The sequence below is a fragment of the Pelobates fuscus genome, chromosome 4 (genome assembly GCF_036172605.1).
Source record: "Pelobates fuscus isolate aPelFus1 chromosome 4, aPelFus1.pri, whole genome shotgun sequence".
Taxonomy (NCBI): domain Eukaryota; kingdom Metazoa; phylum Chordata; class Amphibia; order Anura; family Pelobatidae; genus Pelobates; species Pelobates fuscus.
In genome coordinates this window covers 137845718-137866121 of record NC_086320.1, presented here as the reverse complement: position 1 = coordinate 137866121, position 20404 = coordinate 137845718, and the positions used below count along the sequence as shown (strand labels likewise).

Sequence of the window (20404 nt, the reverse complement as noted above, 5' to 3'; positions counted from 1 at the left end):
TTTTCCATGTTTTTTTTTTTTTTAAATGTTGGTATATAAAGGTTATTATGTTTCCTTCACCACATGCTCCCTTGATAAAGGCGGATAGCGCCGAAACGTTGGGGGCTATATTGTTTTTGCCGTCTTCACCCTCTTCTCATGTTTCTTCGTCTTTGGTATGTACATTTTGGTTCACTATTTTATACAGGTATCATAACATTTCTCTGTTGTACCAGTGGTTATACCACGTATTGTTGATTACTTAGATCCAAATTTTTCCATTTTTTATCTTTTTTTCTTTTTGTCCTATTCATTGTTTACATATTGGATAGATATGTTTAAACATATTGACACCTTATGATGTCTTTGTTGAAACCTGTTATATGTGTGTCTATACAATAAAGTTTTTTGCATTTTTATTGGTTGTGCTCCTCCTTTCATTACTATATGATTATATTATTAGCTCTTTGGAAATTGAGCTTTTGGAGTGAGCACCCTTATGCATATACATCTTTATAGTCCACCATTAATGACTACTGTTCGGGTGTGCCCATCTTTCTGTTGTTAATACATACTTGGTCTTATAATGTCATCCAAGAATTTGTGTTTTAATACCAGCATAAATTCACATAACTTGAATTACTGCTTTTTTAATACCAATCAAATCTTCTATTGTTTTATAATGATCACACTAGAAGCTAATATAGCCACAGCTTACACTGCTTATAGACATACTTATGTGAAGGTGAGGGGAATTATATAATTGCCAAGGATTTAACATTGGCTGGCAACTTTTCCCTTTGCTAAACTGCTCTGAGAAGCAGCAGGCAGACAAATAATTATCCCTCCTGTTTTAGTCACATAACATAAAAAGGGTAGTTACTGTGCGACTATCAGCTGTGGAATCTTTCTCGGAAAAGGGTGACTTTTTAAAAAATATATATATTTTGGAAACGTGACAAAATCTATTGCTTCCACACTGCGCAAGGCAAATTGTAAAGTATCATAAATGTAAATAATTTGTAATATACCTTTTACCGAGTAGCAGCTGGTAAAAAAAAATATTATCTTTATCAATTAGGTCTAAACTCTATTAAAAAGTAAAATTTGGGGCATGTTTATGAATCATTTCAGTAAGAACTAGTTCATGCACAACCACAGTTTCAGGCTGCAGTCATCCTTTGTTGTCAGAAGTGGAACACCAGCCTCCTCCAATATACTGAAAAGTTCCCAGAGTGAGATAAGTGTTAAAAAATACATTTAAAGTCTGTGTAAGAAAATCTTTTTTTTTTTTTCTTCTAAAGTTGAGATTCAGATAACTAACTTGCCAGTTTTTTTAAACAAATTTATATTGGTTCTATACTAGTCCATTTGTTCATATGGATGCAAGTTCTTGGAGAAAAGTTGCATACAGCTTTGTGCCTTCGATGTAATTGTACCTATAAAAAAAAAGATATTGAAATGAAAATCGGCACAAAGGCATGTTAAAAGTAGTCAACAGTTTAAGGTATTTTTAATATGTAAAATAAAAGGGATTGGAGTTAGGATATGGACATCTGATGTAAACCTTTTAACTTCCTTCTCTTGAGGATCTTTGCAGTACATGTCAGACATGAAAGGTCATTCTCAACACCAGAACCATTACAGTTTAATTGGTAAAATGGGATTACCAACTATTTTAACATATGTTTTGTTTTTATTATCTTTTTTAAATAGTGAAAAACAGGATTGTAGAAGCTATGTATGATTCTTGGAGGGAGTCAAGGTCCATACTACCTAATGTTCTAATGTGCTCAACCAACACCCAGTCTTCAAATAATACCAGTGACTGACTAATTATCCATCTCTGTTCTAGTTTGGGTAGCTAAAAGACTCTAATGGTCTGGGTGAAGTGCCCCTGTTCTCTTAACCCGGATGTAAAAACATTGAAATTTCAGGGAGACATCAGTGTTTACTTGCAGGATGAAGACTCGAGGCACTTCTGGCTTCCTACTGAGTTTAACTCCAGCGAGTTCATAAATGCTCTTAGTGCTTTCCTATTTGGAATTTCTAATGCACGCGCTTACTGCGCATGTGGTTCCATTTTGGAGCATTTTAGCAGTTTGTCTGTTCAAGTTACTCAATAAATGCATACAATTTGCTGAAGTAGACACCACAGAGTTTGTCATATCTTATACACTGATCAGCCACAACATTAAAAGGAACACTATTGGCACCCAGACCACTTCATCTTAATAAGTGGTCTAAGTGCAGTGTTCCTGTTCCCTTAAAGCAGCACAATCACCCCTCCCCTGAAAAATGTGTATTTCATAAAGAAATATCACTGAAATTCCAACCCAATCAAGAGATATACTGTGATGAAGAATGGACTGCTTTGTCTCTGTATATTTCCTATTCCTGACACTTCTAGACATTGAGCAGAGCTACCGAAGTGTCAATTTCAAGAGACGTCACCAGTGACGCCGGCAGGGAATTGGTTCTGTCTATGGAGGATCCTGCAGTCTTGCGGGATTCTCCATAAATTTCAATGATGTACTCTGCGCATTCGCTAGCGTACAACAGTGATGTCGGCTCATGGTGTTGAAGCAACAGGAACTGAAGAGGACCTGCCAGAGGAAGACAGCAGCACCCGCAAGGGACAGGTTCTGGTAAGTAGAATTTACCTTTCCCTGCTAAGCCACAAGAAGTTCTTCCTGCAATTTCACAGGGTTTGTGCTGGACATCCTCATGCTTTGCCAGAAGACATCCAGGGTCTTAAAAAATTCCCATGAAAAACATTGTTTTCCTATGGGGAAATTCTAATGTGCGCTCATTGCTCATTAAATTCCTCCATTGCATTACGTTGCTAAAAGAGGAGATTGATCCAGCAGTGAAGGGTTTAAAAGGCTTTTAACCCTCACATGCGCACAGGGGGGACGGGACCTAAAGTTAGGGACAGGATCATCAAAACTGAATCGTTGATGTCTCTTAACCCCTTAAGGACTTAGCCAAATGTACACGTTGTGAACAGAACAAAACGTAAACAAAACCTGGCATTTGCGCTATATGTCTGTCCAACCGTAATTCACCTCTTTCATATTAAATGCACCCCCCCTTATTATATATCATTTTATTCAGGGGAAACAGGGCTTTCATTTAATATAAAATATTTAGCTATGAAAGATAATTTAATATGACAAAAATGGGAGAAAATAAGAAATGTTGTTATTTTTTTAGTTCTACATGACATTTTAACTGTCAATGTCATAATACTGTTTGCTTTTACTGCAATAAAATACACATATTTGTATTCAGCAAAGTCTCACGTGTAAAACAGTACCACCTATGTACAGTTTTTATGGTGTTTTGGGAAGTTACAGGGTCAAATATAGCACGTTACATTTGAAATTGAAATTTGCCAGATTGGTTACGTTGCCTTTGGGACTGTATAGTAGCCCAGGAATAAAATTTACACCCATAATGGCATACCATTTGCAATAGTAGACAACCCAAGGTATTGCAAATGGGGTATGTCCAGTCTTTTTTTGTATCCATTTGGTCACAAACACTGGCCAAAGTTAGCGTTAGTATTTGTTTGTGTGTGAAAAATGCAAAAAACGCCAATTTTGGCCAGTGTTTGTGACTAAGTGGCTACTAAAAAAGACTGGACATGCCCCATTTGCAATACCTTGGGTTGTCTACTATTGCAAATGGTATGCCATCATAGGGGTAATTTTCATTCTTGGGCTACCATAGGGTCACAAAGGCAACGTAAGCAATCTGGCGAATTTTAATGTGAAAAAAATGAAACACAAGCCTTATATTTGATGCTGTAACTTTAGAAAACACCATAAAACCTGTACATGAGGGGTACTGTTGTACTCGGGAGACTTCGCTCAAAACAGTAAAAAGTATCACAGCAATAATATCGTCCGTGTAAGTGCTGTTTGTGCGTGAAAAATGAAAAAAACGTCACTTTTACTGGCGATATCATCGTTGTAATATATTTTACTGTTTTGAAACACTAATATTTGTGTTCAGCGAGGTCTCCCGCGTAAAACAGTACCCCCCATGTACAGGTTTTATGGTGTCTTGGAAAGTTATAGGGTTAAATATAGTGCTAGCAAATTAAATTACCTATACATTCGGCATGGGTTGTCAGGCAGGTCCCGCTAATTGTAATTAATTAGGATACCTAATATATATTAATATAATTAATATATATTACATAAATATATGTGTAGAATTAATATATGTGTGTATATATATATATATATATATATATATATATATATATAATTATATGCAGAATCTGGCACTCTACCTTAAAGTTATTGTCCATCAAAAAAACGCCTCGGTGCTGCAGAGCGTGGATATACAAAGAAATAATGAAATAGAGCACTCCAGAGGACTTGTTGATTAGGTTTTATCGGTGTTGAAAAAAATCGACGTTTCGACCCGCAGGTCTTTATCAAACGGTTTGATAAAGACCTGCGGGTCGAAACGTCGATTTTTTTCAACACCGATAAAACCTAATCAACAAGTCCTCTGGAGTGCTCTGTTTCATTATTTCTTTATATATATACATTATTTTTTTGCCTAGATTAGGTATTTTTAAAAAAAACTTTTACAAACTAATAAAATCTGTCAACATTGAAGTTGCTGTTTAGTAGATAGGAGAGTGCGCTGGATCTTGTGTATTGTTTATTGTATAATATGGCCCCCAGCAGCACCCCATTTAAGCATGTTTAGGTGAGTGCAACCATCCCCCCATGTTTCCTATATATTTGGGAGTCTAGCCAACTCCTTGGTTTTGCACCCCTCCCTGTTACAGGTGCCTCATCTCAGGTCCCTATTTAGCCTTGTACTGCAGAGAGCCTCAGATGGAATTTTTTCCCAAGTAAGTGGTTAATCTCATAAGAGCAGACATTCGACTGTGAGAGTAGGACCTGCCAAAGATGGGGTACATTGACGTTGTGGCAGGCTTATGCAATGTATGATCATATAATGTAACTAAATCCCCATTATTTTTTTGCCTAGATTAGGTGTTTTTAAAAAAAACTTTTACAAACTAATAAAATCTGTCAACATTGAAGTTGCTGTTTAGTAGATAGGAGAGTGCGCTGGATCTTGTGTATTGTTTATTGTATAATATGGCCCCCAGCAGCACCCCATTTAAGCATGTTTAGGTGAGTGCAACCATCCCCCCATGTTTCCTATATATATATATATATATATATATATATATATATATATATATATATATATATATATATATATATATGTGTATATATATAATTTTTTAAAAATATTTTTATTTATATATAGGTATATATATATAGTGATATATATATACGTATATATTTATGTATATAGATATATATATTATTTTGTTCTACGTGTATTTTGATATAAATATATATATATATTAATATCACAATACAGTTAGAACGAAATAACACACATCTAAATATTTTCGAATTATTTATTTTTAATTATTTTTTACGTATTTACATATTTTTTTATATTATATATAAATATATATATAACAATAATTATATATATTTAATCAGTATCAGTCTACGTGTAATTTGATATTTATATATATATATATATATATATAATTATATATATATTAATAGTAAAATACACCTAGACAGTGTATGTGTGTGTATGTATATGTGTATATATATACTTAGATCATAATATATATATATATATATATATATATATGATCTAAGTATATAATTTTTTTTTTACACTTATTTTAATTCTTTTTATTTGATTTCCAGCCAGCATTACGACCGGGTAAGTAAGAAAAAAACGGAGGGCGTACAGTTACGCCCGGCGGCGTTTAGAGCCGCTTAAAATAGGGCGTAATTGTACGCCCTCCGGTCTTAAAGGGTTAAACAGTAGTTTGACAGCTTATTTTCTAAAAATATATTAAAGAGCACCTATGTTAATACTTTTCTAGAGAGCACTAAAAACTGTCTTATGCTTTAGTGACAGTAAAAACTTCAGAAATATTTTTTTTTTACATTTTACTTGTTTACATTACATGTGTGTAACATAGATATTGCATGCTTGAATTTTCTGCACAAAGGCATATGTAGTGCAGAGTAATAACATACTTGCTTATCTTTTCATTCTGTCCATGGGCAGCGTCATCTGGCCCACCAATCCCGAGTAACATGACACTTTTGCCTAACACTTCCTCAAAGTTCTTTGCAATTGGGATAGTTCCTCCTGCTCGAATCATGTCTGCATCCGTATTGAACACTAGAGGACAGGAAAACACCATGGAATGTGTACATTAAATTATAATTTCTGCAAAATTGTAACCAATTTCTGGTCACCACTAGATTTCTCAGTGTGTGTTTTTCTTATTTCATAGATATATACATATGTTGCACAATGAATACACTACTAAACAGCATATCAATATACAAATTAATAATTTATTATTCAATTATATTGCATAAATTGTACTATTTTGTCATGGGGTAATGAACCCATTACTTATCCTTAAATACGCCCCATTGGAAATTTGCTGAATGGGATTTTCTTAACCCCTTAAGGACCAAACTTCTGGAATAAAAGGGAATCATGACGTGTCAGGCACGTCATGTGTCTTTAAGGGGTTAAAAACTATTTTGAAATAAGTATATTCACAAATGCCTAATCATGCGGTAGAATCTATATGTAAACACTCTAATACTGTCCAGTATTTTTACACTTTATGATGTATTAGAATATCTTTCTGTTCAATGGTGCAAAGTTCCTTCACTTTGGATAAATGTAACTCTTACCTCTTTTTACTGCTTTACTGGCTGCCAAATACTGAGGTTCATTCATATCAGCTAGCCATGGTTTTGCACCTATTACCATCGTTACATTAATTTTATTAGGACTTTTCCTTTCGGCAAATTTGCTTTGCAGGTAATCCGCAACCTACAAAAAGGGGAAATGTTTGCAACAATTAGTTTTGTTAATGGATCTGTATATCAAGGGGCTAAATGTCAATCATTTTTTACTATATATCTACTGCCTAATTTGTTTCTATCTTAACATTTTTTTATTTATTCAGAAAGGGTTATTCACTAAGGATGGGAGGATGCATATATTAATAAAATAATCTACAAAATGCTAGGTGTAGCGGAGCCCTAGTCCTAGCAGGGACTCTCCTCCGCTGGGTATACCAAGATTGGCTCAGGAACAAATAAAATACTCCAATAGATCAGTCAGATATAGTAAAGTATTCCAGGAATCTCCCACCGCATTCCCAACAACTGGACGATAATAAGCTCTGGGGGTATAACTGGTTTTAGTGGAGCCACACAAGGCCCTTTATGTGAATCCCCATGCAAGGGGTTTCCTGATACATATTCGAGGGGCATTCCCCACTGGAGAGTGGACTAAGACAAAATACACAACATAATTATATTAACTCTCAGGTCCAGGACTAGGGATGTGCATAATCCAAAAATTCGGTTCAGTTTGGAAATTCGGATAAGAAAAAAAATTCGGTTTGGTTCGGCACTTCGTGACTTCCACACTTTGGTTCGGGGCTTCGGACATTCGGAAGCATCCGAATTTCACGAAATTAGGACAGAAATGAATTGCACATGTCTATCCAGGACATATACACGATTTCTCGAGGGCTGCACCGTTCCTGTGGAACTCGCTTCCCTCCTCCGTTAGATGCTCACCCAGTCTCCACTTCTTCATAAAAGCATATCAATTGAACTTCTAAAAGCTCCTGACTAGTGATGTCCCGAACTGTTCGCCAGGAACCGTTCGCCGGCGAACATAGCTTGTTCGCGGCGGGCGAACATATACGGTCGGTCCGCCCCCTATTCGTCATGGAGGTGAGAGGGTCTGGGAGGGAGGGTCTGCTGCTGATTGGCTGGAATGGGTCTGCTGACTGAGGTACAGGGTCAAAGTTTACTCAATAATGACGAATAGGGGGCGGACCGAACATCGCATATGTTCGCCCGCCGCATTCGCCACGAACAAGCTATGTTTGCCGGCGAATGGTTCCTGGCGAACAGTTCGGGACATCGCTACTCCTGACTGATTCCTCTTCTGCAACTGTCACTAGTCTAATACAATCCTTACCTTTTTGTGTCATTTTACCCCACTCCCTCTAGCATGTAAGCTCATTGAGCAGGGCCCTCAACCCCTCTGTTCCTGTGTGTCCAATTTGTCTGGTTACAACTACATGTCTATTTGTCCACCCATTGTAAAGCGCTGCAGAATTTGATTACGCTATATAAATAACATAATAATAATAATATACAGTAATAACACCCCAAAGCATACAGTTAACAACAACAAGGTACCCCCTCGAGTCCTATATCCCCGGATAGCCTGGACCTGAGCGCTCAACATATGCAAAAAGCACTCAGATCCCACAAATGCAGACGAAACGCCACCGGGATATAGTTTAGACTGACCGCACACGAGGCGCCTGCCCAAAAGAGTTCCATGAAATCAGGCTGTGCGGTCGGTCTCTTTCAGGAGTACAAAACAAGCTAAAACTAACGAATTAACTGTTCGTGCATACGCTTATCCCATATATCTTGTTTCGGGAGTATGCTCCTCCCACTTTATTTATACAGTCTTAGTCACACCTCCCCTGGCAGTGACTTACATAGTACATAATTCACTTATTTACACAGTAAATAATATACCTGTTTTTCCACAACTGATGGATTCATATTGGGGACTTGGCGTATAGAGAACTTTCCAATTACTTTTGCAGGAATTACAGTTTTTGTTCCTGTTCCAGAAAAAGCACCTTCAATTCCATGAATTGACAAAGAGGGATAGCGCCATCTATATAGTAGTAATTCTTCCTATAAGAAAAATTAAATCATAAAGTAGTGGTGGAACATATATATGTGTGATTCAGCAACTGCTGACTATGTTCAGTTCATCCTTCTACCTTGATACATACAATTTGATTTGATCAGTGACATCTGTACACTGGTGACTCACAATGGGCTTGGTCCCTGCCGATCACCTGATTTCCTTTCTGTGACTCCCCATTTCACATAAATTAGCTTTACAACAATCCCTCAATCAAATATAGGTGAAGATATTTAACATATGTAAAGGCATGGTTTGTAATTTATATAATCTGGAATTTCGTTTCTAACAAATGTCCGTTTTAAATGGGAAATATTTATATGATGATTTGTCTTTATTACACTTTTTTCAGTTACACATTTCAAATTAGAAAAAAAGCTATGCTCTGATACTGCCGTAAGCTTCGTGGTCAGACTATGCTCCACTCTCCATCTCGCTTTCCTCCCCTTGCATCGGCTTCGGGCCTCAAATTAGCATCTCAATGAGTCACTATTCTCAGATGAGTGGATCTTGCAGGTGACGTAGGACACGCGGAGCCAATATTTTCAGAGGAACGCCTCGGAGTTGGTGCTATTACTTGTGCTCTGAGAAGCCCATAAGTGCGTATGTATAGCCCTCTTCATCACCAAAAGCACTGAAGAAGGCCCGCACGGCACAGATTCAGTATCATAGTACCTAGACCGTAACAACATACAGCATGAGGGCTCATCACTCAGTGGTCGCATGGACTGCCTGGGAATCTGGGGCTGCTTGCCAAAACATGTACATCATGGTTTGAAGGTGGAGGACACTGATAGCCTAGATATACCCATTTCAAAGGAGTAGAGAAGAGTTTACCCTAGCAGTCAAGGTGGGCAATAGTCCTGGAACAGATGGCTTCCCAATACAATATTATAAAAACTTTCCCTACATTTCATACTTATATTACGTAATAGCTTTTAATTCCATCAGGGATGGGAGTAGCATTTGTGCCCAGACTCTCTCTGTCAACATTACCATATTGCCTAAAGAGGGCAATGATGTGGAGCAGTGTGCCAATTACCTATTTTTCTTCTCAACTGCAACCTGAATTGCTTTATAAATATCAAGTGGGCTTAATTCCATGCAGAGAAGACTGGGACAACAGAATGAGAACTTTATTCCTCATATACCATGCTCGATCCATGAGCGACCGCAGGAATTTTTCCAGGGGCATAATTGTAATGACATCCATGCTTGGCCCCTTTTTGACAGTGTCATGTAGGGGAGGAGCATAGTCATTATCACATAAAGCCAGGGTGAATACCTGTAGCGGAGCACTAGTTTCCCATAGACTTCTCCGCTGGTATTCCAATAGTAATGTAGGAACAAGAAGTTAACCCAGGATAAACAGCATCAGTAGTAAAGAAAATAATCCAGGAATATCCCATCACCTTTCCCAATAACTGGACGACACACAGTATCAGGAGCAGAACTGATCTTTTTTTCCACATACCCTGCTTTTATGCATCTCTCCCATGCAAGGGAGGCACCCACAGAAAATTATACAGTACCCAATCATATACAAGTTACAACCACACATCTCCTCCCCTGAGCATGACAGATAATCCCATTATTCAGTACACACTTTTCCCCGTTTTCTGGATGTACCCCAAATACACAAGATACACCTCTAAATCTTACATCTCCTGGTAGCCCTGATCTGGGTGAGCAACATACTAAAAAATTACCCAGATTTGACCAGGGGTTCGGGAATTACATGGATGTATTCGTTTGACCGACCGCACACGAGGTAGTAGCCGAAATCAGTTCCATGCATTTTGGCCTTGCGGTCGGTCTCTGTTTGTGGAGGAAAAGGCCCGAAAATACTGAATATACAGGGCTGTGCTTGCATTAGTATGAATCCCCTTGTTCGTGGGATTTATTTTACCGAACATCGGGCTGTTCGTGCGTTTCATTGCACAGGGATGGAAGTCTGGAGGTCTCAGCAGTGTTCGCATGGTCGAGTGTCCGATTTGGGTTCCAGACACTCAACGACCAAACACCGCTGTGCGTTCGTATGGCAAGATGGCCGCTTCCACGTGTTCGTATGCCGAATGGCGGCCACCCAGGGGAAAACACAGTGCGTTCGTATGTTTCAATTATGTGGTAATAAAGATGACTGCGGAGGTCTGGGGTGGTCTGGTTGTTCGGTAGTTTGTTCGTATGTCATGGAGTGATTCACTTTAGTTTCCATGGCTTTTTACCGAACAACCAGACGAATACTTAGTACCAAAATTGTTTGTACACAAATAAACATAAGAAAATATTGTTGCCAAATGAAAATGTGAGGGACAGCCAGAGGGTATCCGCTACAATAGCGTTTTCACAACTATGGTGTCAGGAATACATGTTTGTATTCCTGACACAATAGTGTTCCTTTAAGAAAATTAAAGGAACATTCTGGTCACCATAACAAATTCATCTAAATGAAAATGCTATGATGGGCCCCTGGGTGCTCTCTTTCCTTTAAAGGGTTAAACCGCTCTCAAATGGTTTAACCCCAAAGGCTTTCTCCAGGTCGCTCAGTGGTATTCGGCTTCTGAAACGCAGTGTCAGGAAGTGCAGATTGACGTCAGGCATGGGTGCCACTGAATGGCTAGAGTGGTTAGCTGACCCTCTAAGCCAATCGCTAGTTCCCGATTCATAATTTTTTTAACGTTTTTATGAATGGGGAGCTACTGATTGGCTTAGAGTGCCTGCTGACGGTTGTAGCCAATCAGTGGCACCCCTACTTAGCGGCCTTCTGTGTTTCCTGACACTCAGTAAATCAAAGTGAGCACATTAACACTGACATGTTTTTTACCTGGGGAGATGAGAAGGTCCAAAGTTTCCTGCCAGGCCCAGGTACCAAAGCCTTATGATGTGCTGTCCAGAATAAAGTGGCGGGATCACTTCACTTGTCCTTCCTGCTCGAATCACATTTTCTTCTCCATTTGACACATAGTCTTCTTTTTCTTCTGACACTGTCTTCTCTCCTCCTTGGCTCCTTCTGCTCCTTTACCTTTCTGCTGTTTTCTGCTTATTTTGCACCCTTCTGCTCCTTTCTCTTTCTGATCCCTTTCTGCTCCTTGCAGACCCTTCCTTCTCCTTGCAGGCCCTTCCTGCTCCTTGCTGCCCCTTCCAGCTTCTTGCAGACCCTTCCTACTCCTTCCTGCCCCTTCCTGCTCCTTGCTGCCCCTTCCTGCTCCTTGCTGCCCCTTTCTGCTCCTTGCAGACACTTTCTGCTCCTTGCAGACCCTTTCTGCTCCTTGCAGACACTTCCTACTCCTTGCAGACCCCTCCTGCTCATTGCAGACCCTTCCTACTCATTGCTGGCCCCTCCTGCTCCTTGCAGACCCTTCCTGCTTCTTGCTGCTCCTTGCTGACTCTTCCTGCTCCTTGCTGACCCTTCCTGCTCCTTGCTGACCCTTTCTGCTTCTTGCAGATCCCTCCTGTTCCTTGAAGATCCTTCCTACTTCTTGCTGACCCCTCCTGCTCCTTGCTGCCTCTTCCTACTCCTTGCTGACCCTTTCTGCTCCTTGCTGACCCCTCCTGCCCCTTGCAGAACCTCCCACCATCCCTCACTTATCTGATCCCCTGCGGATGCAGTCAGGAGAAAGAAGCAGGGATAAGCTGCAGCTTCCTATCCCTGCCTTTCTTCATTCACAGCACCTACTGGCCGCCGCCGGTCTTGCCCCCCCTGCGGACGCCCATGGTTAGATCGATGTCTCAGAGCCTTCTTGTGCTACTTACTGATGCGGAGAAGGATTTTGAATGGTGAGTTGGGACTTTCTTTTTGCCACTTTACAGAGCATGGGTTTGGGCCTAAGATTTGTACTTGGATATGGGTCCTGTATAAATGGGGCTTTTACTGACATCTTCCACATTTAGAATGGAAAATGCCAGGTTTGCCCACACCCCGCTACTCTTTGTCCTTGCCCTCTAACCTTTCCTTAATGCAATCAGGAGCAATTCCTAAATTGGGGGTCTAAATGTGGGAGATACTCATCCTAAAGTAGTCACACATGTGATGATTTGCGGTTTTATGTTAGAACCCCAGAGGTGTCTCTTTTTAACATCATGTCTGAGTCCTTTACAACTTAAAGATCAGCCATGTTAAATCAGTGGTGCTGAATGTCTCCCTGTCGGCACAGGCAGACCCGTTCCATCTGTGTTTCCCCTTTGAAATGCCCATTAAATACCTAAGGGGGTTGGTTACCATGAGACTCTCTTTCACTTGAACTTCAGCCCAAGCTGGCAATATTTAGTAAGGATTTAGCAAACCAGTCACTGCCCCACCTCTCCTGGCTTGGTAGAGTGGTTGTGGTAAGATGAATTTCCTCCTATCTCTTCCAAACATTGTTTTTCATGTTTACTTTTGCCTACTTTTCCTCCTTATTGTCATTGCTTATCAAATACATCTGGAGGAGAGAGAGAGGCCGAGACAAAGGGATGGAGCTTGAACTACCTTACAAGGCGTGCTGGAGGAATAGGGGACTTTTACCCCTTTTCTTTCTTCTTACCATTTCAACAAGGGGTCGGCAAGATCAGGAGTCCTCGCAAGAAGATCCGTACCGATAGTGGCTAACCAGCTCAATAGTTGTCTTACGCGTTTCATATGGATTCTGCCCTACTTCATCAGAGACTGTATGAGCTGCATAGCTATAGAAGGCATATACTGTATATATGAATGGCCTAAATTGCCAATTTGTAACATAATGGATACTTGTAAAACCTAATTTGTTGAAACAACAGACAGCCACTAGAGGGGCTTACGGATTCTTAGACGACTTTTGGTCATCTAAACGACGCTGGACGTCCTCATGAGGACTTCCAGCATTGCCAGTATCCCATTAGGAAAGCATTGAATAATGCTTTTCTATGGGGAGCTCCCAATGCGAGCGCTGCCATTGCCGTGCATGCGCACTGTCTCCCCTGCCGCACATGCGCACTATGATGAATATCTGCCTTTTTAACAGGCTATTGTTATATATCTTGATAGGAATGTGACCTGTAAATTAATAAGTTATGTCTATGCAATATAATTTCCCTTATTTTTGGAGCCTGCATGCTCTGTTGTTTATTTTGGTTGTTCTTTATATTTAATTGTATCCTTAAAGGAACACTATAGGGTCAGGAACACAAACATGTATTCCTGACCCTATGGTGTTAAAACCACCATCTAGACCCCTTGGTCCCCCTTGCCTCCCTAAATATAGTAAAATCTTACTTGTATTCAAGTATGTAGCTACTGGCTCTGCCCCTGTCTGCCTCTGAACTGTATTTGACCTCTGGTATCATCAGGAGTGGTGGTCTTAGCCAATCAATGCTTCCCCATAGGATTGGCTGAGATTGTCAAGGAAGCAGATCAGGGGCAGAGCCAGCACAAGTCAAACACAATCCTCGTAGAGATGAATTGAATCAATGCATCTCTATGAGGAAAGTTCAGTGTCTGCATGCAGAGGGAGGAGATACTGATATGTTGTGATGGTTGCTAGAGGAAGCACCTCTAGCAACCATCTGAGGAGTGGCCAGCAGGGTTATCACTAGGCTGCAATGTTAACACTGCATTTCCTCTGAAAAGACAGTGTTTACAGCAAAAAGCCTGAAGAGAATGATTCTACTCACCAGAACAAATTCAATAAGCTGCAGTTGTTCTGGTGACTATAGCGTCCCTTTAATAAACAAATATTTATGGGGGAAAAAAATGCTATAACATTAGCCTGACATTACCATTCATAATGGGAATTAGAAAATATTCAAAGTGAATTTCAAATTCAAATATAGTTTTGAGTATAAAAGCAGCAGACATGGATCAATTAAAGGACATGTGAATTATGAAAAGAGCAGCCACGATGACGGAGCATCAATAAAGACAATTTGTAATATAAAGATACATTTGAAAGGTCACAAAGGATCTATGACATAAAATTTGTTTTTCTGATAATTTGAGAAAAGTCACTACACTTCATTTAATAAATGCTGCCCCTGCATCTTTGCAGTTGAAAACAGTTCTGCTTCTGAGAAAAAGCAATGTTTATTTTTTGTACTCTCTACATCTCAAACAGACACTAGGGGCTTCAGACTAAAATAGATTTAATAATTCAATCTTTTGTAAACTTTGCGTCAGCATGGAAAGTATGAGAACACTGAGTGCGTAATGTGCTGGAAATGTTTCTTATAGAAAAACATTGTAATAACCCCTCATACATTGTATGTTCTTAATGCTTCTCTATGATAACCATTTCATTGGACAATAGTTACCATGCTTGATGACTTCGGCAATGGCAGTTTGGGCTGCTGCTGTTTTGGTACAGTCTCTTAACTGCTTTAGTTAATGGATGTTAACATCAGGGCTCTATGGGCATTGACCAGTTCCAACGGGAATGATTGGAGAATAGCATAAGTTACAAAGTTACATAGTACTACAGTCTGAAAAACACACAAGCATTAACTTCAGCTTCAGCCTTTCACACATTTGTACTTGGTCTAGAAGCAGGGCCGGCAAAGGCCACCACTTAGGGCACACTGGCTAGGGGTGCAATTTTCGGGGTGACTGGTAGGAAAGAGCTCCTCCTTCTGTCAGCCTCTTCATGTAGTGTGGCGGAGCGGACAGCAGGAGAGGATCTTCTGTATTCTTTACAGAGTCTAACAGGAAGCTGCTCACTGAGAGTAACACAAAAGAACCTCAAAGAAAACCTGGGGGGATAGAGGGAAGAGACACACACAGGGGCTGAAGGGAAGATATATACAATAGGGACTGTGGTGGGAGACACACAAAATAATGAGGGCGAAGTGACTATAAAAGGGATTATGGGGGAGTAAGAGAAACACAGAAAGAGCTTGGTAAGAGACATACAAAGGAGATGTGGAGGGGGAACAGACACACAGATGGGCTTGGGCAAGAGAAAAAGAGACAAGGAAAAGCTGGGGAAGTGGAGAATGAGACATACAAACGGGCTGAGGAAAAATAATACGATGGACCAAGTAGTCCACATTTACTGTAAAGTTCCTAATCTCCTCCTCAGGTCAGTTTAATTGTTTTCTTGTTTCAGATTACATCGCACATTTAATAGTGGAAATCTTGTTTGTTTAATAGCTGGTGCGGTCAGGAATTGACACCAGGACACAGTAACTGACAATGACCTAAAGTGCAAAAGAGTGCAACTCCTCATCAGAAAGCTCTCTTTTGCATCTGAAGGTTCCAGCAGGGAATCTTCCATGTACTTTGGTTGTGGAGTTTGGGGAGAATTAGTTGTACCCATACTGTGCTCCATAACAACAATAAGACACAGAAATGTATTGCTGAGAGAGCTGGTGAAGCAGAGCAGAACAGCTAATCTGCATCTTATTTGCTGTCAAGAAAACACTGTGCTTCAGGGATTTCTTTTAATGGCAATGTGGGAATTGGGATTCTACTAGCATTGAGATATATTAGTAAAACATTTAAACCTGCAATGGAACTGTTTAAGCTATTGAATGTTTGCATATAAAATAAAAATCTGCTGAAGAACGGAAATTGCACATGCTGTGAAAAACATAAAAACTTGTTTAAAGGAAATATTGCCACAAATTACAGGCAGTTCCCTATATTTATGATGGATATAAAGTTGCTTTATACTCTCCAGGTATAGTCCCCTGGTGTTTTGTCCCTTTCTAATTTGACTTTCTCATTATAGTGAGTTGATTATAACCTTTTAGCCCATAATAACACATTTTCCTGAACTGATCTTGGCCAGTTAGGACTACGTTAGTCTATCTTTTTACTAGACGATATGTCATATAAAGTGGTCAGCTCCTAATGACTTCCTAGCAGTAGAGCTCTGCAAAATCCAAGCCAAAATGTATGTACATATATGCTCCATTACTTTAAACATTTAGCACATTAAACAATCAATGCCTCTCACTTTATATTTTCTGTTTTGTTGCACATATACAATAAAAAAAAAATATTACTATAGTCAAAAATAATATATCTCACTTTTGTGTCATGGAGAAATTTGCTGATGCCTGTGTCAGCTTCTAGGTCTTTTAAATTAAATTCAAGTTCTTTGTACAGCTTAATTTCTTTTTCATTTAAAGGTGCTACTGCATCATAAATCCCTGGAATCAAGATGTGACCCTTGACATCTACAAGGGTGTCTAAGGAAGAATAAGAAAACGGTGGTGAGAAATACATCCATACATTAGTCTAAAACATTAAATCAAGTGATATGAATTGAGTAGTGGATTTTTATGTGTCCCAAATTTCATTTATACATTGTGTTTCATTATATTCTCATTCAATGTTAAAAAGAGCGAGAGGTGTTACTGATTATAAAATCTATATATTTGCATTAGCTACATTCCTAGATAAAATAAAAGTGCCTATAGAAATCAAAGCCAGATTAAGATAGCCCAGTGCCCTAGGCAGGATTATGGATTTGGACCCCCTCCTAGACCCCTGGGCTCTGTTATGTTTGTGAATGGGACAGCTGATTATTATAAGTGTGAGAGAGTGCGTGGTGGTTAAGTGTTTGTGTGTGTGTGTGGAGAAGGCTGAATGTGGCTGTGTGTGGTGTTGGTGTTAAATGTTGAGTGCGTCGAGGTAAGTGCTATATGTGGGTGTAATGTACTTACTTAATCCTGACGCCCGCGCTGCTCCACTAGTCGGGCCGCAGAACTGAATGGCAGTGCTGCTCCTCTCCTCATGGACTGAACAGGGAATACTTACCAATCGGCCCAGTAAACAGCTATTTCGCACGGACCGAAATTCTCTTAGCCGTTTTTTCTTCCTTGCTTAATATTAGGTGCTGCCTCTTTGAATGGCGCATCTTTTATGAATTAAAATGATGTGACGTCATGCCTGCCCTTAAAGTGACCACATCATCCAGGCAACCCCATTATCAATCAGTTTGGAGTGGTAAAGATGAGATGGACCAATCAGAAACATGGTTAGCCTTATTCATTGCCCTGATTTCTGTCTTGATACATATTTGTGCTTATAGTAGTCTCTCTTGATATTGTGATATTGACCTTGGCTTGTATTTGCCTTTGTGTATTTCTGATATCCTGACCCGGATTATTATTTAATTTATCTGTATTTCTATATTCCTGACCTTGGCTATTATTGGTTGTGTGATTGTGGTGGCTGAGTTTTGTGTGTGGAGGTGAGACTGAGTGTTGTGTATGGGGAAGGATGTGCTGTGTATGCAAGCTGAGTGTAGTGTGCTGGGAAGGAAGTTGTGTGTGTCGAGTGGGTTCTCCCTACCAATTGTCCTTTTTCCCCTTCTGCAGTTAACTTTTAAACAGTCCCTTGCAATTCAGAAGCTCAGTCATTGACAAGTGTTGGGATTGTGAGGGAACCAATAGAAGTACAGTCTACAACACTTTGATGCAGTGAAAGGGTGTTAGGGTGAGCAGGGAATTCTTTTGATCTTACTGCTTGTTCAGGGAGGGCCCCGTCACAGACAAAGCCAATATTCCAGGTGTAGACATTGACCCACTATACCCTGTCTGAGCCCTGGCTTAGGTGTCTGCCTATGTCGCTTCCTGGGTAACCCAGCTTTGAGAGCAATTAGTAAAGCAGTCATTTTTATTTATAAAAGAAATCAATCGGGCTTTGGGTCCCAAATAGGGATAATTCTACTAATATTCAAAGGATGCTTGACAAAGACATTGGATGTGTCAAATGTTACCATGTCTATCTTGTTGGATGTATGTAATGACTATAATATAGTAATTTGGAACATTGTAGGGTGCATTCTCCAAATATAATCAATACTACTTGCTTCTTCTCATCATGTATACTGGATCATTTTAAAATTCTGTTGCTAGAATTTTTGTAAAAGAACAGTAATTGATGTTTTTATTTAATGAATACAGAAACAAAACACAAGTTGAGTTATGTTTATTGTTTCCAAGGTATTACATGGCATTTCTGAGAGCAAGCTCACTCTTCCTTAGTGTTTAATATCGGAACAATAGCCTAACAGGTGGCAATGCCATCTGTAGGGACAGGTACCAATCTGGATTTAGTCCTTTACACTGTGTATTCCCAATGCAAGTAAAGTACATCAGATTTCCCAACAGAGGCAGTTCGTTATTCATGAAAGCAACAGGGGAAAGGGCAAAGTAAAGCAAAGAAATCAAAGAAGAGATGTCAACAAATTATTTCTACTGCTTTTATTTTTCCCAACAGTAATATGTTGATTAAAGACTGATTTAGAGTAATAGAGTAATTAAAGCATATCACCAAAAATCCACACTGTGTTTGTTTAACCCCTTAAGGACACAGCTTCAGAAGCTTGTCTTTCACTTAATGACACAAGCATTTTTTGCTGTTTGCGTTCAACTGCAATTTGCATTTTACTAATTTATTGCACCGACGCATATTATATACCGTTTTTTAAAGGACAGAAAGGGCTTTAATTTGATGTAACATATATTTACATAAATGCTTATTTATTATTAAAAAATACAGAAAAATGCAAAAAAAATGAAAAATCTTGATTTTTTTTACAGTTTTTGCAATAATAATGTGTGCACAATTAGTGCAGGTTAAGGAAAGTAATTAAAAATAAATTCATTTAGTTGTTCTGAATTACAGAATATATAATGTGTCTGGGATTTTAAGTTTTTTCTGGTAGTTACAGGTCACAAAGCACAAGGAGTAAAATATACTTTTAATGTGAAGCGATTTTAGAATTTGGTATGTTTGTCTTGTAAGCTTAATAGCCATAAAAGAAAACAAAATTGCCACACAAAAGTATATATTTATATAAAGTAGACATCACAGGCTATTTACCTAAGGTTGTTTTGACACTTTCTACGTAGCCATTTTACCGCCAACCTCTGCTAAATATTGGAGTAAAATTGTGTTTTTTGGGGGTTTTCGCACACAAACTTATAACAAAGAACTTCTCATGGGTATTTTGTAAAGTTGGTGTGTGCTATTCCTGTACAAAGTTTTATTGTGTGTTCAGTTACTTCTGCTGAGTACAACGGTACCCCCATTTTATGTCTTTGGCACTATTTTGTGAAGCCACAGTGCCATATAGGAGACCTGTCCTTTTCAGTATTCACATTTTGAGAGATGGATTTAATGAGCCTATGCTTCCAATTGGGGTAATATAACAGTTTGACTGTTCAAAAAACCCCCACAAAGGCCTACCATTTGTAAAAGTAGACACTCCAGGGTATATCATAAGGTGCATATTGTGCCTTAGCATGTCCCCATTTTTTCACCAATATATGCCAAAGTATGTGGTAAAAAATAATTTGGGGCATTTGTTTACATACGGATTGCATTTTTGCTGGGCATTTTGTATATTTCATATGTGCCACTAAGTTAAAAACTTCCAAATTATGCTCAGCTAAGTCTTCTGAGTAAAAAGACATCCCCAATGAATGTCTTTGGCACTATTTTGTGAAGCTACAGTGCCATGTTGGAGACCAAGCCATATCAGTTTTTACAGAACTTTGAATTTTGACGCTGGGCCTATGTGCAATTTCCAAGCATCTTCGCAGGTTTTAAATTCAAACTACCCCACAAAGGCCTACCATTTCTTAAAGTAGACACCCCAGGGTATTTCAA

At 39.1% G+C, this 20404-nt stretch overlaps 1 protein-coding gene across 1 annotated transcript in view; it reads right to left on the bottom strand.

The window, feature by feature from the left end:
* Positions 1 to 571: 571 nt before the first annotated feature.
* Positions 572 to 20404, bottom strand: part of LOC134608634 (beta-Ala-His dipeptidase-like) — a 50075-nt gene continuing 30242 nt past the window's right edge. The window contains exons 8-12 of the mRNA XM_063451618.1: positions 16811 to 16971; positions 8652 to 8816; positions 6768 to 6909; positions 6090 to 6237; positions 572 to 1418 (exon numbers count right to left, since the gene is read on the bottom strand). Coding sequence (XP_063307688.1) covers positions 1355 to 1418; positions 6090 to 6237; positions 6768 to 6909; positions 8652 to 8816; positions 16811 to 16971 — 680 coding nt within the window. The 3' untranslated portion in view covers positions 572 to 1354. The remainder of the gene's footprint in view (positions 1419 to 6089; positions 6238 to 6767; positions 6910 to 8651; positions 8817 to 16810; positions 16972 to 20404) is intronic.